Source organism: Myotis yumanensis, unplaced genomic scaffold (genome assembly GCF_028538775.1).
Source record: "Myotis yumanensis isolate MYYU_CA2020_CCGP unplaced genomic scaffold, mMyoYum1.0.hap1 SCAF_7, whole genome shotgun sequence".
Taxonomy (NCBI): domain Eukaryota; kingdom Metazoa; phylum Chordata; class Mammalia; order Chiroptera; family Vespertilionidae; genus Myotis; species Myotis yumanensis.
In genome coordinates this window covers 86388503-86413857 of record NW_027223758.1, presented here as the reverse complement: position 1 = coordinate 86413857, position 25355 = coordinate 86388503, and the positions used below count along the sequence as shown (strand labels likewise).

The window sequence follows — 25355 nt, the reverse complement described above, 5'->3', positions numbered from 1 at the left end:
TGCAAAAGGCAGCCAATCAATGATTCTCTCTCATCATTTTTTTAAAAATATATTTTATTGATTTTTTACAGAGAGGAAGGGAGAGAGATAGAGAGTTAGAAACATCGATGAGAGAGAAACATCGATCAGCTGCCTCCTGCACATCTCCTACCAGGGATGTGCCCACAACCCAGGTACATGCCCTTGACCGGAATCAAACCTGGGACCCTTCAGTCCGCAGGCCGATGCTCTATCCACTGAGCCAAACCGGTTTCGGCTCTCTCATCATTGATGTTTTTGTCTCTCTCTTCCTCTCCCTTCCTCTCTGAAATCAATAGAAAATATATATTTTAAAAGAAATAATGCAAACAGTCTAGTAGGCTGGCAGTTTTCTATATGCTAGGCAAAATAAATGATAAATCCTAACAAAAGCACTTCTCTCCGATTGTGGCCTAGCAAGTAATTCCTTCATATTTACATCCTTTCACTCTTTTCTTCAACTTCAAGGATCAAAAGTCTGCAGTTGGAATGATTTATCACTAGAGGGTGATCTATATATACCCTCCAAGTCCTATCCCAACAGAATAATTTGAATAAACATCATCGATTTAATGTGATAAATGCGGTTGTTGGGCTAAAAAAAAATAGCCACATAAATCTGACACTGACTGCTATGTCACAACACATTTTGGATTTGTCACATATGCTCAGTTTTCATTACCAGTTTTCTCCAGTTGAACAATAGGCAAACCTTCACTCTTCCAGAGACTAATGCCAGCTGGTCTTCACTGCATGCGAACCACTTGTCTATTAAGCCTACCTCTATCCTTTTCTCTTTAGTCTCTGACTATAAACATACTGTCCCCGTGTGTTTATAGTCCCAAGCTGTAACCCCAAATACAAAGGCAGGCACTAAAATCCTGGCAGAGGCGGTGAGAAGGGGACCTCCAGATGCTCTAACATATGCAATCACATTAATATTGTAGGTGATTAGTTAAGTATAAGGGTTAAGAGTTTAAAGGGGAATTTTCAGAGAGCATTGGGGAGGCTTGAGAATGTATCTATGGAACTCCCACTGTGAGTTGCATTTTCTGATTGACTTTTATATTTCCTTCTAACAGCCGTGGGCAAACTACGGCCCGCGGGCCGGATCCGGCCCCTTTGAAATGAATAAAACTAAAAAAAAAAAGACCGTACCCTTTTATGTAATGATGTTTACTTTGAATTTATATTAGTTCACACAAACACTCCATCCATGCTTTTGTTCCGGCCCTCCGGTCCAGTTTAAGAACCCATTGTGGCCCTCGAGTCAAAAAGTTTGCCCACCCCTGTAATGTTCACAATGTTCTGCTTACACCTGAGTTTAGTTTTATTGCCATGGAAAGCTGCTCTTCCTAGCACACTCCAGGATCATCTCTTTCTTCCCTGTGTTTCATAGAACAGCTGCATTTTAACAAAACTTCCTGTTCATGTCTTTTATATTCACAGTGTTTGCTACAATTTGGACTCAGGGTTCCTGGATGGTGAAACCCACTTATTTTACTTATTTTTAAAAATTTTAACTAAACAAAACTATTTCTGAAAAAATATAATTTAACTCTTAACCAAACACATGGACTGTGTGTTTAACATATATTGCAAATCAATTCATTTAACCTAGATATATACAAAGAGAGTGACACAAGCAAATGGCATGAGCATAGCTGATTATATAGGAAATTCAAATTCTGTGCCTTATTTTATACCAGGAAATGTATAAGAATAAAGTTTCTTTTAGACTTCATCAGACTGTTCTATATAAATTCCTAATATTTATTTGACTACTTTTTTTTTGTAGTTCTTATTATAAAAATATATTCTGAGGATATATTTTCTGCCCAGGATCCTAAACACTTGTGTAGGTGCACAGTGCATATACTGTGCATATGCAGGTTATGCCTTAAGAGCACCATAACTCAAACCCAGTAAAGAGAAGATCATTATAATAATTGATTGTCTCTAGTGTCCAGGCAACAATTATACATTAAGAACCTGCTGAGTGTTGAACAATGTACAAGACACAGTGCATTTTGCAAAAGGAATTGAAGACATTGTTTTGGCTCAAAGACCACACAATGTGTTTAAACCTCAAGTGACTGCCTTTTCTCAAGTAACATTCACACATTCAAAGAAATTTAGAATGCTGAAACCTCGCGGGCTCTTTATTTTGTTGAAGAGAACACGGAGGTCCCTGGAGATCAAGAGATCAAGGTAGAATTAATTTCAATTAAATTCCAGTACAGGAGGAGAATTTAAACACTCTTAGAGCTCATTATTAGCAAGGTTTTTCTAGTGTACTATACGCCCTTAAATATTTTTCTTTCCTTTTAATGAATGGAAGTCAAAGAAAAGACTACAAGGAAAATTTCCCAGGAGATATTATCAACAGCCAATAAGACAACCTAGGTCTCAAAATGACCTTTTAGTAGAAGGGAAAGGGTGTTTTAAAACAAAGTTTCTCTTGAAATCATCCTCTGTTGGCAAGCTGACACCAGGACTTGGCTCTTGGGTGAGTACTCACTCTGACCTACACGATGGAGTTATGCTGGTATTTGAGTAGATTCAGCATTTTCTATTCTGAACCCCAGAAGCTTTAAGCTTGGACACTGGCAAAGCCTAGGTCCTTACAAGCCCACCAAGCTGTGCTCTTTCCTTCACTTATGTACAGTAGTTCACCATGTGTTACTGGTCCCTGTCCTGATTCCTGTTCTCCCACTGGTCTGTGAGACATGCCTTTAATCCTTCACCTCATGCCCGAGACCTTATCAGTGGCCTTTCCAAAAGCCTAAATTCTGAGCCCATTTTCTACACCATTGAAACCAAACAAATATATATATATATATATGGCTAATATAGTAAATGTCCTTCCCATTGTCTGACTGGTCGCTATGACGCGCACTCACCACCAGGGGGCAGACGCTCAATGCAGGAGCTGCCTTGACACACACTTGCCATTTACAGAGAAATGGCAGCGTGAACCTGGCCAACAAAGCAACACTTGGCTTCCCCCAAGTGGGACACAGGCCCTGCCACCACCCTGGAGCAACAGCCCACAGAATCCCAGCAGAGGCTGCCGAGACTCCATAGCCAGCCCCAAAATGGTGGCTGTGGGCACCAGGTAATGACATCACATAGCAACGCCCGGCTTCCTCTCCTTAATGACTAGCCTCCTTGCAGTTTCTTCACCCCATGAACACAACTTGCTTTATAGCCAGGTGCAAACATTTTACACTTTAACCAAATGTCTGTGAAGCTTTTTCCTGTGCCTCATCTCATTTGATCCTCACAGAAGTCCTGGAGTAGGTAGATAGGAGACTTGGTGGAATACTATTTTCTTTTCATTAGCTGGAAAATGGAGATTTAGAAAGTTTAGAAACTTGACCCTACTGAAAAGAAGTAAGAAATGGTGGACCTTGAAAATGACTTCAGGTTTTCTCATTGTGCAGAATATAGTCAAACACTGCTGCAGTTAAATATTTTACCCTTTGTTCTCCCTTCATAATCTACAATAATAATCTGCTTCATGTTGATATTTACTGCTGTGTTGCTGACAATTACCTGAAAGAGAAGTTGGGGTGCTTCACTGGGCTTGAAAAAGTTTAGCTAAATCAGAAAGCAGGTCTAATCAAGCAAGTTTATCTATACATATAAAACTCTCGCTGGCACCAATTACACGTGTGTATTTCAATCTGTCATTGTCGATCATGAATTTGGTTGACACTTCTATTATATAGAGAAAGGGTAAATAGCGATATTAAAATATTTCTTCTAATTAATTTCAATGTGCACAAATTTGTGCACCGGGCCACTAGCCTTTATATAAAATAACCAGTCTCATGTCGTGGACTAAATTTAAGTGAGAAAGCAGTTTAATCACCTGTCATTTGGAAAAGTAAGTAATGGCTGAAAGTTTGGTCAAAACTGAAGAGGACATTGGGAATAATCTTGCTGCCCCTCACCTGCTGATGAAGTGCAACTATGGGGAGACCCCTTATTCTGAGTCCATTCCTCTACTGAAACATCCTGGATTTCAGTTGCACTGGGGCTTGCTTTGTCCCACTTCCTCCACTGCTATCTGGCCTTTTCTTCCCTGCCCTCAGAAGTGCATTTAAAAGCCACTTTGTTCTGGAGCCCTGCTCCCCGCTTCTTTGTGTTCTTCTTCTCCATGATGGGCTCTTTTAAGGAATGGTAGCTTTTGCCATATCTGGTGGTGTTTTGATACACTTGAAGAGAGCCATGAAAAGAAAACTGTAGCAATTAGAAAAATAACCAAAACACTTTCTTTAGGGTATTAAACACTTATTCTTTGAAGTCAAGAAGTACTAGAATTTTTGACAGCTTCTTGTATTTTTTTTTTTTTAGATCTAGGGAGTAGCCTACAGAGAAGACTTCATATATTGACTTCTTTGCTTTGGAAAATGACACTGATATTGATAATTGGTCTAAACATGAATAAGTTAAATGAAACTTCTATCAACTTTAGAGAAATACATCAAAGCAAAAGAAAAGGAAAGAGAAAAATTAAAAGAATCCTTTCCATGGACCCCAACTGCTAATTTAACATAATTTTAGCCTGGCCATCAAGAGTCTCTGTAGTCACTCTCAACTATGAAGACTGACTTCCAGAAGGTGAGCAAGAAAACCCATGTCACTTTCAGAGTAGAAGGTAAGAGGGATTCCCAATCCAGAAGACCAACTGATCTTTATGATAAAAGGTTTGTGACTCCCTATATTATTTACTTTTTCCCCATGATAGCATGATGTGTGTGATCTACACAATAAATTCCAAGGAGAGAATGAGTACTCAGGTAAACATCCAAATGTCAGGCAGAGTCCTAGCCTGGGACTGAGGAGATCCAGTCTTACTTTTGTGACTTTGGCCCAGTAGTCTTATTTTTTTGGGTCTCAATTTTTTTTTATATCTATAAAGGTTAAACAATTTTTTTCTTTAAGCTATTAGCTATTAAAATTATACAAGGAAGGAGAATATATATATTCTACCTAAACTGAACTTTACTTTAGGATTTCTCTGCTCTCCTAGAGACTAAGGAAACATTAGTTAATCCATTGGTAAAAATGAATCTAAAGAAATCTCCAGCAAGTGAATTCTTAACTCATAAATTATAATAATTGGATTTTAAAGTGGTGTTTTCTAGAAAAAAGTTCTATAATGTTCTCTTAAAATTATTAATGAAAAACCGTATCAACTATGGCTATTTTGCATTCTTACTTCAAACTAACAACAGTGGCCTTCCCAAAAGGCTAAATTCAGTCCAAATATAAACAAGCAGTATTAAATCACTGTAAGTATAAATGATCCGTGATTCATTGAAAAATTTAAATTTACAAATGCTCAATCTGAAAGTGCTATAGATGTCCCCCTACCCAGCGTGCATATCGAAGATGTGTTACAGGTGACCCTGAGGTGAAACACATAATGTTGATAGGCTAAATAAATGGGTTAACACCGATACACAACTAACTAAGTGAGCATCACTTTGGATTTAATGTTATTTTTTCTCAGCAGGACCCACTAAGGGGGGCGGATATGAATGATGCTGGAGTTCTGAGCTGGCCAGCAGTTTGCCTCTGAGGTGGATGAGCAGCCTCAGCAGGAATTTACTGTTTTAAGCTTTATTTTCACAGCACAGTTATTAAACACGTCATTTGCTCATTAGGTGCGTAATATATGGCTGCCAGGTGCACACTCCTGCTAGTCTCCCTGCAGAGGGTTTTCCCTAGTAAAATGGTTCTTGGTGAGAAACATTAGATTAACTTGCAGTGGGAATGGAGTGAACAGGCTCACCCGCATCAAACCCGAGGCCAGCGTGTAGCATGATTTTGTTTTTAATATGAATTCTCTGATCCTTGCCTACATTTTCCTATTTCCTATCTCATTTTCCATTCCTTCGCCCTTAAGAATAAAATCAACATGGGTAACTTGGAGGAGGCCTGGATTCTCCTCTCCACTCTGACCTATTCTGTGATGCCTGACAAAGGAAACAGCCTCTCTTGGTCTAGTTTCTATAGAAACTATACTCTTATTCTGACATGTTTTTGTGATTGAGTACCTACTCTCTGCTCAGGCTGTCTGTGGGCATATGGACGTGTCAGGTAGTGTGAAGACTTCTCACATGTGAGGAGCTTTTGAAATCCTGAAAGAAATAAGACATGTATAGGGAAAAATCTGTAATGCTCTCTACCTTTTCATCGGCACAGGCATTGAACAAAAAGACAGTAGCTGTGTTAAACTAGATACAGTAGCCTCAGGCATTCCTCCTAAGTGAATTTCAAACATAAGTTTTGGCATCAATATTAAAGCATTTACTCTCCTGTGTGAAGTATATTGTAAGGGTGATAAGTGTATTTAAATGGCATTTCTGGGAACAGAAGCCTTTTGTGTTTCATCTGACCTTCCTGTTTCTCCTTAAAGACAAAGGCAACACTGAGGGTGTATTTATGTGGTGCTCCTGCCCATTTCCTCTCCCTTTCTACTCTTCCCCACGTGAGGTGTAAGATGTGAGACTGGACTGCTCTGAGTGACAAGTAAGGTGACTTTCATTGCGCCATCTCTCTGTGAAGGTGGGAGAGTAGAATTAATGTGCAAAGTAGGTCCCTAAGCAAGTTCTTAAACCTGTCTGCCCTGCGACATAGAAGCCCCCCAACTCTCTGGCCTTGAACTTTCTGAAGGCTGCATTTCTTAAACACACAAGGCAAGGCCTGACTCCAACAGAGCAAATCTCTACTATCTGTTCCAACTCCCAGCTGGTAAGCCCATAGTCGTAACTTCAGGGAAGAGGCCCCAGGATGCTCCTACCCAGTTCTTCCCGAGGGCCATGATTCTCTTGGGTCCTTGACTCCCATTTGGTTATCAGCCCCCTTTTTCCTATTATTTCCATGAGCTGGAACTCAGAGAGAAAAAGGGTAAAACTTACATATCCCGTCCTTTTCCCACAGGTACAATGAACTACAATAAAACATCTTTGCCTACATTGTCCTGTATGTTCTTTCAAACAGGCCTTTTGAAACATATCTTGTTGCTCACATCTTGAGATGGAAAAGTCAAAGTTCAAAAAAGATAAGCAACTTTTGCTCAAAGCCACTCAGCTGGTAAGTGGGGTTTGACTACTTCTACTGTTAAAGTAGATGTTCTTCCTTAGACAAAAACAAATAAAAATAAATCTACAACATATGCATTGATGAAAAGCAAAGGGAAGTGGACAGGGCATTCTTCGTGCTGGAAAGGGAAGGAAAGAGTGGGAGAAGACAACAGTGACGGTGTAGAATGGTGGAGGTGAGTGATGAAATAGAGGTAGAGGAAGAAATCAACATATCGCTGCTCGCTTCTCTATCTTGATCTCAGCTAGACTTGTTTCCATCTAAGTGGCGAATCAATGCAAATATAAATGTCATCGTATCACAGAAGTGAAGACTTCTGACATCTTGGGAAAGAATAACAGAGTACATAGTTTTATAGTTTACCTTTGTTTGACTACTGCAAAGGATGAACATTGTGTTCAAATATCTTCCCTTCTTCCTTTTGAGATACTTTCCTGCCCACACTGTTCCCCATTACCTTCTTTTGGCATATACCCCACATGAGATATCATTCCCCACACCCGTGATATAAAATGATATAATAACATAACCTGTGACAAACTCTTAGTACCTTATCATCTTTCCCTTCTTGGATTTGTTTAAAATTTTAAAAATAAATGATAGAAAGGGCCATATAAGGAATGCTTTTCTACAAATGAGTCTTTAGACACAGTTGCACCTGGGTAGAGAACATGCTCTTGCTTCTTGGGACTCCTCTAAAATCTGATGCTGATATTTTTAACATCTTCTTTTTGCTCTAGGCTACAAGTCAGCCAGCCTCCTGTTTTGAATAATAATAATCCAATAAACAATTTATTTCCTCTCCTGAAGTCATTATAAGATCTAGAAGCCCCAATGATAAAGCCACGACCTTTCTTAGTTCTACCTATTTGTGGTTTGTTGTACCTTCATACCTTTTGGAGTAGGATTCCAAGTTCTTAATGCACTGGGCACATCAGAAGCTACCCAATGGTAACTGAAGAAAATAACAAAGTTACCAAAATACTGAAGGGGAGGAAGTGACAACTGTGTTGGAAACACGAGTTAAATATCCCAGATGGCTTTGAATCCATACAAATCCTATACACAAAAGGGTGTTTATTTTGCAATTTATAATGAGTAAGAAGAGCCTTAATTAAAGAAGGATTTAAAAAGTGCTAGAACTGATCAATAGTCATCCATGAAATTCATGTTGGGAAAGAATGACTAAGCAAAGGATGAATAAGAGACCCTTCAGAACAAAAACACTGTTTAATGTGTCTTTTTGTCCTTAGGACTACCCCAGTGCCTAATTCATACAGAGCAGAGCTGACATCATACTTTGTGAATTTGTTCTTGGAAATGAGACAGAGGCAGACAAAAGTCACAACAAGCAGATGAGCCTGCAGAAACCTTGCACTCATAATTCTGCCTGTTCCTGCTGCTTCTTGATTTAGAAACCTCATAGAAGAAGAAAAGTTTCAGGAAAACCACCAACAATCATGAGAAATGAACTCATCAGGACAGTTCTGCATCTCTCCCTTTTTTCTGATGCTTCTCTGGGGTTCCTACACCACATCTTAACAAAACACCCAAAACAAACCAAAAGCAAAACCACAAACTAGCCGAAACCGGTTTGGCTCAGTGGATAGAGCATCGGCTTGCGAACTGAAAGGTCCCAGGTTCGATTCCGGTCGAGGGCATGTACCTGGGTTGCAGGCACATCCCCAGTAGGAGATGTGCAGGAGGCGGCTGATCGATGTTTCTCTCTCATCGATGTTTCTAACTCTCTATCTCTCTCCCTTCCTCTCTGTAAAAAATCAATAAAATATATTTAAAAAAAAAAAAAAAACAACAACAAAAAAAACCACAAACTCAACACTCAACATCTGTTTTGCTTATTGGGAGGCTCCCATAATTAAAGGTAAAAATAAGATTCCATATTATTTCCATTGCTCACTTTAAGAGGTCTACTTTGACTTCCTGTATTTTTTTTTTTTTTGCATATGATGTCAAAACCAAGGGGGCTCTCAGTTAATTTCATGGATATTCAAAATCATTTTTAGGTAGTTTGTTATAAAAGAGACATTTCTATCTTCTGGCCAACTTTATTCTTTAATTTTCTTTCTAACTTTTTCTACCCTGTTTGCAACAAGAAGCAACAATCTTAAGTACTTTATTTACAGTTACTGCAATTCAGATGTTTTGTGCTCCAGGAAGGAAAATTGTCAATCCCATTCTTTATGAAAAATAGGCTTACAACCCCTCCTTATCTTATTTCTGGTGATATCCTATTGATCAAACTTCAGAGAAAAACCAGACTCCCAAAGCTTAAAAAGGCATATGACACTGCATAAAGTTTCCATATTATCATGAAAACATCAGGAAAATGAAGAAACAGTGTAAATATCCACACTTCAGTTTTCCATGATTTTTAAAATTATGTACTCTGTGTAGAATGTCATCATAGCCTAAATTCAGCCACATTAGTATGCAATAGAATATATTTCTGGTAAATATTTCATATGCTGGTTATATGTAATAATTTCCACTTAAAAAAAAATCTATTTTATAAACATTGGAAATATTTCCCTTTATAAAGACAATTTGATTACCACAGAGGATTCTGTTTTTATAGTAAAGCCTTTATTACTCAGAGCCAGATTTTTTAATATCCTGAAATAATTTATTTTTTTCTCTGGTTTGATCTTTGATAGAGGTCATCAAATGGTACACACACTCATATAGGTATAATGCAGTGGTTCTCAACCTTCCTAATGCCGCGACCCTTTAATACAGTTCCTCATGTTGTGGTGACCCCCAATTTCATTGTTACAAATTGAACATAATTAAAGCATAGTGATTAATCACAAAAACAATATGTAATTATATATGGGTTTTCCAATGGTCTTAGGCAACCCCTGTGAAAGGGTCGTTAGACCCCCAGAGGGCTCGCGACCCACAGGTTGAGAACCTCTGGTATCATGACTATAAGCAGAAATATAACTTCCAGATTACATTCTGAGGTTAGTACATTAACAATTTAACCCCAACTCTCCCAACTTTTATATGTGTATCTCTCACACTGATCAAAGCACAACATGAATAGTATTTTCAAAGCACAAGAGCACTTTAAAAGCTCAAAGAAACTTAGTCAGTGAGTTATGGTCATATTATTTTAAATTATTTTCAACTGTAAGAGTTACACACCATCACCACTTCCACCCCAAAGGAAACCAATGCCATTGAGGAAAATAGCCAAGAGAGCATTAGCATTTTCACCATTGACCAACTTCTTTTCTGTAATTTGCTGCTATACTTCTAGGGGTAATCTACACTTGCATATTGACTATTAGTTTACTCACCATCACTCTGTTGCCACCTGGCTTTTGCTCTCACCCATTTATGTAAATGTCAGATATAAAGGTCATAAATACTCTCATAACCTTTCAGCCTAATGAGTATCTGCCCCATTAACCTCTCTATGGGATTTGTTAGTAATTACGTCTCTTCAGCTCTAAGATTCACAGCAATGTGACTGAAATTGAGATGCTTCTACAAGTGATTTTGTACAATTACTATAGTTAACTTTTCTTTTAACATTATACAACAAGATCATCGGTAGACTCCAAAGGCAATGGCATCTTTATATACTTGCTGAAGTATTTAGAGGTAAAGTGAACGGATGTCCACTGTTTTATTTGAAATGCATTAAACGTTAAGGTAGGAGAGATGAGTAAATATGTGGCAAATAAAATACAAAAATTGTTAATTATAGAATTTAGGTGTTGGATATATAGGAGTTCACTGTACAATTTTTCTGAGCATTTGATATTTTTATAATAAAACATTAGAAGCAAAAAAAATCTAAGGCATCTTTGAATCAAGGAACTATTATATTTAAAACTTCCCTTTCCTTTAACTACTCTCCTTTTTTACCGTCTAAAAAATTATACTGTCATTGTTCTCTTATCTCTAGTACCTGGTCTTTACTCCCTCATAAAAATAAAGATTTACCTTAAATTTCAGTTTTCCAATTTCTTATTTTACTTCAAATTCTGTTCCTGGGAGTTGTGATCTAATTCTGTCTACCATATGCCAAAACTCTTAAATCTCTGAGAATGGTTACCCCAAACTACTCTTCAGCTGTGACTTCCCTCTTGAGTTCTTAACACTTTACCATATAAACTGTACATTTCCACTTGGATGTCCAACTGACCCAGCATACTTCACTGTCTCCCATTCTCCCATTCCTTTTAAAAGGAGTAACTTCTCAACTCACTTCCCTCTTTCTGTGTGTTTATAACCATGTTCCCAAAGACAACAACACAATCACCTTGGACTTCACCTTGTCCCTCACTCTTCGTGTCCAATTATTCACTCAGCCGCCTGCTTCTTCTTCTGAAAGATAACCATTACGGCTGTCTCTTCCATCTATTCTCACTGCCATAAATCCACATCACACAGCTTCTATCTCAGTCTTGGTTTACCACTGGATCCTCCCACTGCTCTGTTTTCCCTCACTGTACCCTGCCCTTGGCCAGCGTATTATCTCATAATTACTCTATAAATCACCCTCCCCAGCAAGGCTGCTTTACCTACAGACTCTGAAAACATCTTGTACTTTCTCATCTCTGAGTTTTTATTTACTCTGTCCTTCTTGGTACACTTTTGTGATTCTCCAGCAATCAGGTAAAATAATAAATATTATAACAATGCAGAAGAAGACTTCTATCTTGCCCCTGCCCTTAATAACTGTGACCTTGACGATGTTATTCAATGCTTCTGTACTCTGGGTTCAGGCCCTATAATTGACTTGACATACTTTCTAAAGATAGTGTGGGATTTAAGGAAAAGACATGTGCAAAATGGCATTCTCCCAGTCCTTAGTTTATACATAACATCGATTTGGCAACTGATAAACATTTATGCATTATAAAATGATTTCTATTTTGCTCTGAGCTGTCCAGAAATGCAATTTCCTGAAAATAGTTCATTCCCTAAAGATACTAGTTAACTGAGATTTTATTTTTCTTTATCTGCAGTGGAACTAAACGCCAATGAAAAAATCTGACTAATTCTGTCACGCTGGACCAAGAAGAGCTCTTTGAGCCCACATATGGGAAATTATTTATGAGAACAACATGTTTCTATGCAATGTTTCATACTCTTCAATATTCAACATATTCTGCAGCAATGAAGTTTCTGAATATTTCATATCTATAAAATGATTGGAAGCTAGTTCTGAAAAAATAGGCTGTAGGCTAACTTATATTGGGGTTAGAAATAAGCCCACATTATCTTTGGGCTTTTGACAATATGTAGATATTTATTCTAGTGTTCCAATCTGAAATAAAACTTTCCCCAGTTGGATATGTTGGGCCAACTCAAATATGAAAAAACATGTGATCAATACATATTTGGAAAGGAAACTAAAATAATTTGTCAAAATTAAAACCAATTTTCAGCTGGTAGCTCAATTTTGAAAATGAAATGTATTTCAATAAACACCACTTTTATTCAAAGTGTGTGTATACATCTTTTTTGGAACACCCTATATTATCTTTAAATGTCAGCAATGTCTCACATGTGTTCAATAAGGAATAACCTCTTTTCCCCACTTTCAACAGCTCACTTCCTGCTCCTCACTTCTTACTCTTCCTTGCCCTGCTATTCTCTTTGCAGAAGGTTCGTGCTGGGGATAGCTAAGTGGGAAGTTAAGGCTGAGCTCTAGGAAATTCTATAGACTTTGGATACATTAAATTGGCTCATGGTGAGAAGCAATTCCGAAGATGCAGTATTTATGAGAGGAAGTCAGGCACGTTGCCCTCAAACCTGTGACCCTATGGGACATAAATCCTTATTGGGCTTGCAGAGCAAACATGCATAACAGTTGGTGGAGACACAGATGCAGAAACTGGAAGGGACAGGCTATTTAATGCAGTTTGATCATTTAAAGCTGCTGGTGGAAGATTGTTTCCTGGTTGCTGGGTAAATGTATGATTTGAAAAAGACATGTCCAATTGGAAGAGGCCATGGCTTGCTGGAGACTCAGGAAACAATGTTCAGACCACTCCGAGCAGCTGTCCTGCTCTTCTCTGCTCACCATGTTGTCTGTCTTGCAAGGACCCAGTTCATTGGCTCCCTTTCTCCGGTACATGTGCTTGTGATGAAATACAACGCTCAGGAGTTAGACCTTGTTTCATCACCAGCCATGGAACCATTAACATTTACTTTAACCTCCTTCCACCTGACCTCACTGCTCCTTAATATAAGGCATTGGAGACTTTACTGGGCCAAATGTATACAGTCATGTGGTTCCTGATCATATCAAATCAGGACCTCCTGAATTCAGTGCTAACATCGTTAGCCTAATTCAGTGATGGAGAACCTATGACATGTGTGTCAGAGGTGACACGCGAACTCATTTTTTTGGTTGATTTTTCTTTGTTAAATGGCATTTAAGTATATAAAATAAATATCAAAAATATAAATCTTTGTTTTACTATGGTTGCAAATATCAAAAAATTTCTATATGTGACACGGCACCAGAGTTCAGTTAGGGTTTTTCAAAATGCTGACACGCCGAGCTCAAAAGGTTCGCCATCACTGGCCTAATTCATGGTCACAATCCTTTACTCCTCCTTAAAAAAGATGAAACCAACCCTTTCCAGACTAGATTTTACTTTCCCCATTGATAGTTGTGGGAAATTGCAGCACGAAGAGGTCAAATGACTGACTCCAGGCTGACCCAGCCGATAACCAGGGAGTTGGGTCCTAGGGGAGTTTTATAGTTTTCCTCGGGTAAGTGCTCTTTCAGTCACAGGTTGCTCTGCCAGTGAAGAGATCTGGAAAGTGGGTGGAGCTCTCCCTGCCACATGGCAACGCCGCCCTGCCTTTCACCTGCACTGTGGTGAGCATCAGCTCAGACCCGTGTGCACAGGCAGCCCGTTTCTCTCACCTGACTGAGGTACCTCTCCAAAGAGTAGCCAAAAAGGAAAATAAACAGATCACTATGATTTTAAATGCAACACCAACTGAAACTATAGGTAACATGAGCAATCTTGGGCTTTAAAGGCTAACCCATTACTGTAGTGTAAACTATGCCATTTCTATTAAAAATCCTGACGCTGGTGATCGCAGAGGAAGAAAGATACAAACAACTGGGGAAGGAAACAGAAAATGCAAAAGAATGTTAAAGAGGGCAATTTGGAGGAGATATGAAAAGAGCAGTCATTTGAAGTTCCATTATCCTTATAAGTCTCTAATATGCAATTGTGTCATAATATGTCTCTCATTTTGAAATCAATTAGGCTTACTTATCATTGTTTTTCACACACACACAAAAAGAAGCTTGTTAAAATCCCTTTACCCAAATGATAAAGGCATTCTCTTTGGAGAGCCTTGATGGTCCAGTAAATAGATTCTGGCAATAAGAAAATCAGTTCTGCAAGCCTACGATAATAGTCAACGCTGTAACACACACAAGATGTTTAACATGGCACTTGAATTCTTCGTTCAGTTTTGCCAGTAGGATCAAAGTTATACACATCCAGAAGGGCAGCTTTAGCTGTTTTTACACATTCTTTTAGATGTTATAGGTCATATCTTTAGAAATACTTTGCTGATGGTTAAATTCTCACTTGATTTTCATATCACAGATTTTTGGTTTTCATTGTGTTAGATTTCTCACAACACATTTTCAATGGTCCATTAACACAGAGCTTTATGTGGACATGTTTTACTTGTTTCTTTCAAAATTTCTCCTTGTTTCCAAGGAGAAATTGGGAAACTATAAAGCCTGACACTAATTGATAAACTATCAAGAACTCTGTCAACTGCTTAAAATCTTTATTCAAATAAAAATCTTTCTTTTATATTATTTCACAAAGCAAAGGAAAAGCACAGAGAGAATATCCACTCTTATTCTGCAGTAATTAAGACTGCTAGAGTTCAATATCTTTTAAAGAGGAAAGACTAATTTCACAGATGAGAATAAGCAGGATTGAGGGGAGTAAAATCAATTCCCCAACTGGCATAATGAAGAGATTAATCCTCAAGACTCCATTTCCACGGAGCTGCACACCCTGCTTTTAAGAACAAAGTGGGTGCTACTCTTCTCCATTTTACTATGGATGTCACTGCGTGTCTGTTTATTTTCACAAAGTTAAATTATTAAATGGAATTTCCAGGGATGGTGCTTTCATATTGCTTTTCCACCCCATGCAATTTATTTTCACTTTAGCCTGAGGTGTTAGTTATTGTTAGGAACACTTAGCATTTTCTAATCAAATGGTCATGGGTCTGGAAATCATTTTATCTTACCTGCATCTATCATCAATATCTAAACTTTTTCCTGACTCTCAGGTTGCCTTGTTTCACTTATAATCATCATTAGACTTAAAATTGAAACTTGAATTCAATTTTTGGCTCTTACCTTTATTATTCTATTCTGGAAAACTAAACATATATTGACTGATTCCGTTATGTGTAAGTGTTTGCATAAAGGTCCCAAGAGTAATGATACATGATTCTGGAACAGTTACGAGCTATTCGACCCTTCTGAATATCTACCTCTGCAGCTATACTAGTGATAACAGTTTAGCCTCAGGTAGGCATGAATTTACTCAGAAATGACTTCAATAAACTATAAAAGGTGACAAAATTAAAGCATCAACCTTATTAATTTCATCTAAGCTGGTTTTTAAAAAGACATTTTGACCCTCAAGGTATTTCATAAATAACAAAGTCTATATAGCAGTAGTTAACCATGTGACTTACCAGGTTCTTAGGAAACGGGAAAGGAATATTTTCTCCTTTGAAACAACCTTTTGCTCCCCTTTTCCCTCACCATTCTCTGCTACTTACAAGGTCACCACAGTATAATCCAAGGACATTCTTCTTAAATGATATAGTTCAAATTATGGAGCCTACTAAGTAACAAAGTTTTGAAAGTAGATTTTTTGAAAAATTTATTTTATGATTATCTAGATGGCAACTCAATACTTTAACCTTTGAGTTTAATTGTCTATTAAAGTTCCTAATTAGCCTCAATTATATATCCTATATAATAAAATCCTAATATGCAAATCGACCGAATAGCAGAACGACCGATCGCTATGACACACACTGACCACCAGGGGGCAGACGCTCAACACAGGAGCTGCCCCCAGCCTGCAGGCCCCTGGCCAGCCAAGGCGGGTGCCAGCAGGGGTCCCCCCCCCCCCCCCCCCCCTGATTGCTCCACCAGTTGCCCCGCAGAGGGAGGCTACTGGTGGTGGTGGCAGGGCTGGCTGGCGAGTGGGCAGTGATGGGGGGTGGGGCTGCCCCCCTATCACCCCGCTGGTTGCCCCACAGATTGGCTCTGATCACTGCCGGGCTTTGGGACCCTACCCATGCGCGAATTTTGTGCACCGGGTCTCAAGTATATATATAATCTAGTAATTCTTAGGATAATATTTTCTCTTATTTTTTAATTGGGCAAAAATTTGATCAAAAGGATTGAAATTATGGCTCAATTGTGGTCATCCACTCCCTTCTCCCAAAAGCTTTCCCCAATTCTAAAAAATACCAGCCATTCATTTTTTAAATCTCCTTGACCCTCACATTCTAAGCACAATCTGATAATATTCTCATGTGTCTTAACTTATTTTCACTTTATACTTCCTTCTGCTCATCTTTACTTTTATTATTGGACTCCAAAGCCTTGGCTATCCATAGTGTCTGGTACTGAAAGCAACAAATATCAACTCCCTTACTCCCTACCTTCCTGTGAAGAACTGTGCAGGTTGGTCAGGTGAATTTAAGATCATAGGAGCTATTCCGGAGTACTTGGCTAGTTCCAACTCTTGCTATAATGTCTTCACTCCATTTAGCCTCCATAAAGGACTAAAACATTGACTCAAATACTAAACTACATGAACCTACCTGCCACAAGACAGTTCTTTCTGAGGAATATTTAATTAGGATCATTCAAGAAGTCTAGTTGTAGAGAGAAAAAAAGCCAATTCAAGAATAAGTGTTCATATCACAAAGAAAGTTAAGTAAGATCCTTTGTTTCCCTTCAATGTTATATTGTTTTGAGTTCTTTGAATTTTAGCCATTAGCTCAGTTGTTGACCTCGGGCAAGTTGCTTTGCTTTCCAGGCCTCAGCATTGTCACCTATAAATGAGGCAACAGACGCGTGGCTTCCGCATAAAGAATTCTCTCGAAGTTGTTTCCCTCTCTGAGATTATCAGCAGAGCTCTTTCCTACATATGGAATGCCATACCAGAGGAAACAGTAATTTATTAAAATACCAAGTAGGTTCCAGAGTCACAAATATTGGTGACATATAAGGCAACTTTAACTTAAATACTTTTTCACCAAGGGATAATTTAGGATGACTAGACCAAAGCAAATCACATTTCATCTATTAAAAATATCACTCAGGGATGAGAATAGGCCAATTTCAAGGAGCTACTAAAACAAAACAAACCAAAAAACCCCCACACAGATGAGCTGACACATAAGATGGAATTTGAAAAGGCAGTAGTTTAATTTTCCACCCTAGAATGCATTGGTGTTATTGGTTCCAATACTGCCAGATCAACATACCCCTCGTGCTTAGCTGAGCCAATGACTGATTTGATCTGACGGGCCCGAGAAGTGACCCCATTGTTTCACTCACTAGAGGATGTCTCATCTCTTATGACCTCTTCCTCTGAGTGAGGTCAGCAGAACAGAACGCGCACGGGGCATCCTTGCTGAACACCCTGGACGGTGGCCTACAAGTGGCCCAGGAAAAGCAATTGTATTAATGCATTCAAGTAATTTATTGGCGGTTTTGTGTGATAGCATATTTACTGAAACGAGGCCTGTCATAAAGATCAGGTTCGAGCAGGAACACATGATTTCCCGACCAGCCAGATAAGATAAATCAAGTGCCTTTTCTGTCCCCTGCAGCCACCTCCACCCACTCCTTGTCCTCCGCGCTCAGACAAATTGAAGCGCATGCCACAATTTGCAGAGGGAAAATCAAACTCAATTTCGCAGGACAATGAAGTGAGTTTTGGTCTTGTCATGTCCACTGACATATTGATCCTTAGAAGATTGAAAAGATGAGAATGTTCTAGGGTCTGGCTTTTACAAATAAAAATGGATAGAAATGCAATGTGTACATGAAGGACAATAGAGCATTTATGCAGCTTTGCAAAGATGCAAGAACTCGGGGGCTCATGTTGCAAAACGGCGCACAGTGTAAAACTCCCTCTCGAAAGGGTCAGGTTTTATGTCCCTTTAGAATTACAGCCCGGAAGACAAATGGTCCCCTAATCCAGGTTCATTTAAAGTGCAGCTGATCATTTCAGCGCTAAAAGGAATTTTCACTGGTGAAGAAAAAAGCCCCACCTTCCCTTGGCCTTTTGTCGAATATGTGTCAGATCTATAGTGCCCTCAGCCCAGCGCTCCATCAAACATTTTCCATTTAGCCTGAAAGGGACGGAGCCAAATCCCTTCCATGTCCACCCTGTGATCTGCAAAGTGCTGTGACTGCAGCCTGCCTGAGTTGCGTGAAGACCGCACGGTTATTCACGTCTGTGGAGGAAGCATTAAGGAAGGGAACCACGCCCGTGCTGGTTTGGTTACGTGGATGGAGCGTTGATCTGCGGACTGAAGAGTCCCAGGTTCGATTTGGGTCAAGGGTTGTGGGCTCGATCCCCAGGAGGGGGCGTGCAGGGGACAGCCGATCAATGATTCCCTCTCATCACTGATGTTTCTCTCCTTCTCTCCATCTCCCTTCCTCTCTGAAATACATATTTTAAAAAGAAACAGAACCGCTTTATTATGAGGTGATGATAAAATTGTAAGAAACACAATGAAACACCCCAGAGTCTAGTAAGCGAAATATCCAAATCAGCAGGTGAAAGGAAAACAAACAAACAAACGAATAAAACCAAAGGGATGGATCTGTGTTTCCGGGTAGGCAGGCTTCAGACACTATGAAAACAGGGTGGCTTCCTAACTCCCACGTGCTGTGGAAACCCCGCAGTCCTCTGTCACCCCGTGGACACCATTACTGCACAGTGGGTGCTGCCCTGCACCTCATATGTAAGTGCTGCAAACAGAGCTGCGTGTCTTAGTGGAAGGCAACCAGGTCAATGACGCCCGTGAAAACCCACCCGTGGGAAGGGCAGGGGGAAGGAGCATCTTCATCAATCCTCATTGTCAGGTTTCAAAGCAGAAAGAGCTTCTCATCAGGCAGGATCTTTAAAACATTATAGCACTGCCTCCCACGGCCCCACTCGAGAGGAATTACTTGTGTTAAGTAAAGATACATTCATTAGTAATTACTGGGCCTTTTATTGTGAAACGCAGAGAAAATTTCTTTGAGATGTATTTTTTTTCAGCCGACAAGAGAATGACCTCACTTCATCAATCAGTTTGACTAAAGTAATGATTTTCTTTGAATTAAAATTGGTTGAAAGCTCTAAGTATTTCATTTTTTAGGCTGAGACACATGTAGTTAATGTCACAGCTAATACATTTGTCAGTCAGCTAATTTTCTTTTTCTATTAGAATAAGTAAACATCAGCGCTTTCTTAAAAGCACACTATTTACCATGTGTCAGGAGCAATGCAGGGAGAACTTATTTGAAAATCACGAGGTAGGACATTATGAAATGAACTGGAATCGCAGGCAGACAATGAAGGAGAAGCGTGAAAGGAAAAGGCATTTAACGATTCCAAAGTGCTGGCGGGTGTGCCTCGAGGTGAGTGGGGGGAGGGGGCGTGTAGAGGGAAAAGATGAAAACTATAAAATCAAGCCCAAAACGCAGGACACGGATACTGGAAAATATGAAAGAAGCTACGGCTTTTACGAAAGTTCAAATAAAAACAAGAATGAGAGTGAAACAAAAGAGAGCTCATAAATGTACGATGAGAATAAAAAGAAAATGAGATCTTGCCCGCATGACGTAAGATCAGAGAATGGTTCTTCTCAGATGCTTGTTATTTGAGAGAATAGGTGTAGAGATTGAAGCACAAACTCTATTTCAAAGCTTTTGAAGACATAATACACCCGCTTGTGCTACAGTGTGTCAGATTTTGTTTACAGCAGCTGTAGTATTTTCACAACTAGAAGAAAACGATAACCATCACTAACAATGGTGTTCCTCTGTCCTGTCTACTGGCAGGTGCGCTTTCTAAAATTAGAGTTCTTTGGGGTCATTTGTTATCACAGATCTCTGGAGCATGAGGTGATATCCAAACTGTGTTACCACCACCGGAAAATGTCCATGTAAAATGGACTTCAGAGTATCATTTTTAGCTTTTTTTTTCTCTATATATAACATAGTTACTAAAAACCCCCACTTTACCTGCAAGTAGAGAGAATAGTTAACAGTACAAAGTGCTATAGCACTTTAGTTTTTGCCATAAAATTATGTTCTTCAGCATAGAATCTCTTATGTTTCCTTTTAAAATGTGAGGAACTGTATTAAAGGGGAGGTTGAGAACCACTGCTCTACAGCTAGGAAGTTGGATTCCACACAGGTTCTGACACTCTTTCTGGCCCTGGAAGTCTGCAATAAGAATCCCCAAAGATGACTATTGAAAGGCACAGAGCAGAACTATGAGAGCAGGCGCCGCACCCTGAAAGGTGGTCTGCCGACTCTCCTGCCTCTAAGTCTAGCTTTGGAGTCTAGCCTTAAATGCTAGGACCCGTGTGGCAAATGGCAGAATCAGGAACTTTTCCAACATTCCCTAGTGGGCAGACCCACAGCCTGTCTTGAAAGTACTCACCGGGCCTTCAGGATTAGTGACCAACTTTCCACAGGAAGGAAGGGCACCGACAAGCCAGCTACTGTGACGCCAGCTATGTAAGAGCCGCACCACACACATCAGTACCAGGCATGGGCACGTGATCACTGTTGGAAACATACCTGCATCCGGCCTCCTCAGGAACCCTCATGGACGTAGGTCGAGGCATCAAAGATAACACTGTTTGCAAGGTGACAAACGGCACTTTACCTGGCTGAGACAAGAGCGGCGTGTAAGGGACTTTCGGTTCGATTGCACTCATTGGCGGAGGTAGCAAGGGGTTAGCAAAGCTGCGGAGCGGATGCGTGGGTCGGACACAGGCTGTGGGGATGGTCCTGCTCGGTGCCTCCTCGCTGCTGGGATGCTCAGGCTGCGCTGGGGGCAACATGGGTGGAGGTTGGGTGGTTGGTCCTTCGTTCACTGCTGCAATGGAGAAGTGAAAATCCATTCATCATTCCAGGACAAAGCTTGCTTCCCCTATCCGTGGTCGGCAAACGCATTAGTCAACAGAGACAAATATCAACAGTGCAACGATTGAAATTTCTTTTGAGAGCCAAAGTTTTTAAACTTAAACTATGTAAGTAGGTACATTGTTATTAACTTAATTAGGGTACTCCTAAGGCAGTGATGGCGAACCTTTTGAGCCCGGCTTGTCAGCATTTTGAAAAACCCTAACTTATAGAAATTTTTTGATATGTGCAACCATAGTAAAACAAAGATTTATATTTTTGATATTGATTTTATATATTTAAATGCCATTTGACAAAGAAAAATCAACCCAAAAAATGAGTTCGCATGTCACCTCTGATACGCGTGTCACAGGTTCGCCATCACTGTCCTAAGGCTTAGGAAGAGCCACACTCAAGGGGCCAAAGAGCCGCATGTGGCTCGTGAGCTGCAGTTTTCCGACCACGGCCCTAGGTCATCTGAGAGCCCCTGGATCAATGCAGAATGATCTGCAAAGATCTGGCCAACCTCTTCTTCATGTTATGAGCATCCCCATTCTTCTTGGTATATTCATGGGATATGATAGCACTGCCCCTTTAAACAACAGAAATAGATCCAGCGAGACAGGCCTCTATTTTTCAGGAATAGTAGTAAAATATGTACAGCACACACTACATTGCCTGAACTGCCTGGGTGCTGTAATCATAAGTGATGAAGCGAGAAAAAGGAGTTATTTCTCTCTTCATAAGTGGCAATGTCAGTGAAATTCAATGTACCAAACCCAGCCACAGCTGCATTATTATCCAGCAGCCAATATGCCAATTCTTCTGTGATTTACACATGCTATGCCAACTATCAAACACATCAGTTACCAGGTGTTAAAGGCGTGGCTAATAAAATGACACAAATGATACCCCTAGCATTATCTTCCATAACAAAATAGAAGTACATCCAACTAAGAAGTTACATGACGGACGACTCTGCGGGAACAAGCTGAATGCAGAATGATAATTTTTTCTCTTTTGTAGCAAACCTCATAATTTGCCGTTAGATTACTATAGTTGAAGAGGTTTCGCATAGTCATCTGTGACAGCTGTTGGGTATTTGGACAGTTTTGCATAAGGAAACACACCTTTCCCCCCAGAGAACACGGTTGAATGGACTTAAACATTGGCAAGGCAGTTCCCCATGCTAAGGACACTGTGATTTGCCTTTATTCATTCAAAGGCAAAGTCAATAGGTCCAAGTTAAACCGCACAGGAAAAGAGCTGCATAGTAAGTAGAAGTGTTGATAAAATAAGAATATTTTTGATTACTGATTTCTTAAGAAAGTTCTAGTGGGTAAGTTGGAAAAAAATGCAGTAATAGAAGATAATATCTCACTTCTGAAAAATAATTTTTAACCAGGAACTATTTCAAGATAATGACATTGTGAGATAATTTTGAGACAACTCTCTGGGAGGCTCAGTGAGGTCAGCAAAGGGCAGAAGAGATAGAAAGAAAATCTGATAATGCTGAAGGGAGTAGAGATTAAGATAGCAAAGAACAAGACATGCTATTAAAGATATGCAAAGTGAAATGTGCCTTCGGAGGGGATATGATATTAAAACTCATTTTTCTATATTCAGAAAGGGTGAGAGGTCCTCTGGGTCACTGAGACGCCTCAGGCTCACCCCATGCAAAGATGAGGATGAGGAGGTAAAGGGCTGGCTGAGGACAGGATGTAGCAACATAGCAACCAGAGCCAAAAACAGAGAAACACTCGAAAACAACAACAATAACAAAAAACAGTTCTTCAAAGAAGAAAAATGCAGCCAAGAGAGCAAAGTAGATAGGACTCTGGGGGCAAGAGGAGTTTGAACTGAAGGGCCTCATCCCTAGGCCCGGAAGCCCTGTTAAAAGTGGAGAGAGGGGCACATGCGTGCAAAATGGCAAGAGCTGCAAGGAAAACATTAAGGCACATTCTTGTTGGTTCTCAGGTAAGAGCAGAAGGGATGGGTCTTTAGATAGGTATTATAGGAGCTACATTCTACATGCTTGTTAAAATGTAAAGGGGAGAGGAAGATGCTCTATCCACTGAGCAAAACTGGCCAGGGCAATGGGCTGGTTTTTGTTAAAGTGTCCATATTATTCCTTCCATCATATTTTTCTCATCTCTCCTACATTTTTGAAATGAAAGAGATATATGTTAAAATATTATTGTGGTCATAGCTTTAACAAAATTTACATGCACATTTTTAGTCTGAAATTTAGTTTTTTAAAAACCTCAATGTCTTCAGGTAGGTATAAGAGGAACTACATTCTACATGCTTGTTAAAATGTAAAGGGGAGAGGAACATGTGTGCTTGTGTTCAGTCAAGATTGTGTAACCTGTAGGATGAAAATACAGTTTTAGAGATAAAGACAATTATAAAGGTTTTAGTCTGGACTGTCATTCAGTCTAAAGGAGAAAATTACCAATGTTCTATTGTCCAAATTAAAAAAAAAATGTCTCCACTCTAAGTCAGAGAGAAGCAGCGGCAGGGACCTATATGTAGGTCCCTTCTCTTCGTTATCAATGAGCTGTTTTTTTTAAAAAAATATATTTATTGATTTCAGAGAGGAAAAAGGAAGAGAGAGAGAGAGAGAGAGAAACATCAATGATAAGAAGGAATCATTGATCAGCTGCCTCTTGCACGCCCCCTACTGGGGACCGAGCCCACAATTCGGGCATGTGCCCTTGACTGGGATCGAACCCGGGACCTTTGAGTCTGTAGGCCAATGCTCTATCCACTGAGCAAAACTGGCCAGGGCAATGGGCTGGTTTTTGTTAAAGGGTCCATATTATCATATTAAAAAATACCTCTCTAGGGAAAGAAAGTTTGGAATTTCCCTCAGAAACCTGCCTTAAGTAATTCCCTCGATCAAAGATGGATTGCAATTAATTCATATCATATTTTAAAAATGGCTTTTTAGCCATTAAGAAAGTATTTCATGAGTTTTTCTTCTCTTTATTCCTTCCACCATATTTTTCACATCTCTCCTACATTTTTGAAATGAAAAAGATCTATGTTAAAATATTATTGCGGTCATAGCTTTAACAAAATTTACATGCACATTTTTAGTCTGAAATTTAGTTTTTTAAAAACCTCAAGCTTCACATTAATTCTGATGATGTCGCTGGATTTTGGGGGCTGCTCCCATTCTCCTTCTCTTTAATGGCATTCTCATCAGCATCTGATACATAAAGACTCTCTGTGTGCCCAGTCCTCCATGCTCAGGTGTTTGCCTGGCCACCATGATTCCCATCGGAACCACCACGATGTGGCTCTTGACTTTGAGGGAAGGAACGGACAGGATGTAGCAACATAGCAACCAGAGGGACCTGCTCTTTAGTGAAATCAATCCTTACCACCACACATAGGGAAAAGGAACATGTCTAATCTGATCTGCTAGGTGCGGAATGGAAGGGCCCATTCTCCTGACTAAATGTATCAGTGATTCATAAGGAACTGTTTTTGTTCTGTTCAATATGACAATTTTGCTTAATACCTAATACAATGGACAAGGTACAGGATGCTATAGACAAATCACAACTTTTATATTTTTATATGGAGCAAATGGAATGCTGTTCAGACCTTTTGCTCCATATAAGGCAGGGAAAACTCTTAAACAAACACAGTATCATCTGCTCCACTGGAGGGAGGCCCTCATTTTAGATGAGCCCCTTCGGCCAGTCCAGGCACCAGCTTCAGGACGCCTATGTGAAGCAGATTGGCTCATGACAGGACGTTAGCTGTGCTAAGAGCTCTGAAAGCAAAGAAAACCTCCATTCGCCCACAAAGTGCAGCCTCTCTGGAATTCAGAGAGTAAAGCAAGAATCAAACATGTCCCAGCAAGGCACTTGTTCGCAAAGGAAGAAATGTTAGAAATACATTGTACAAATAGCACACAATTACACGACGGAGTCAAATCTCAGGGCACTTTATAAAAATTTATGTCAACACATAAATCACTGCAACAGAATCACTGGCAAAT

At 39.6% G+C, this 25355-nt stretch overlaps 1 protein-coding gene across 2 annotated transcripts in view; it reads right to left on the bottom strand.

The window, feature by feature from the left end:
• Window positions 1–25355, bottom strand: part of DCC (DCC netrin 1 receptor) — a 937052-nt gene that overhangs the window by 9130 nt on the left and 902567 nt on the right. For both annotated transcript variants that reach the window (XM_070421174.1, XM_070421175.1), the window contains exon 27: window positions 21102–21314. In XM_070421174.1, coding sequence (XP_070277275.1) covers window positions 21102–21314 — 213 coding nt within the window. The remainder of the gene's footprint in view (window positions 1–21101; window positions 21315–25355) is intronic.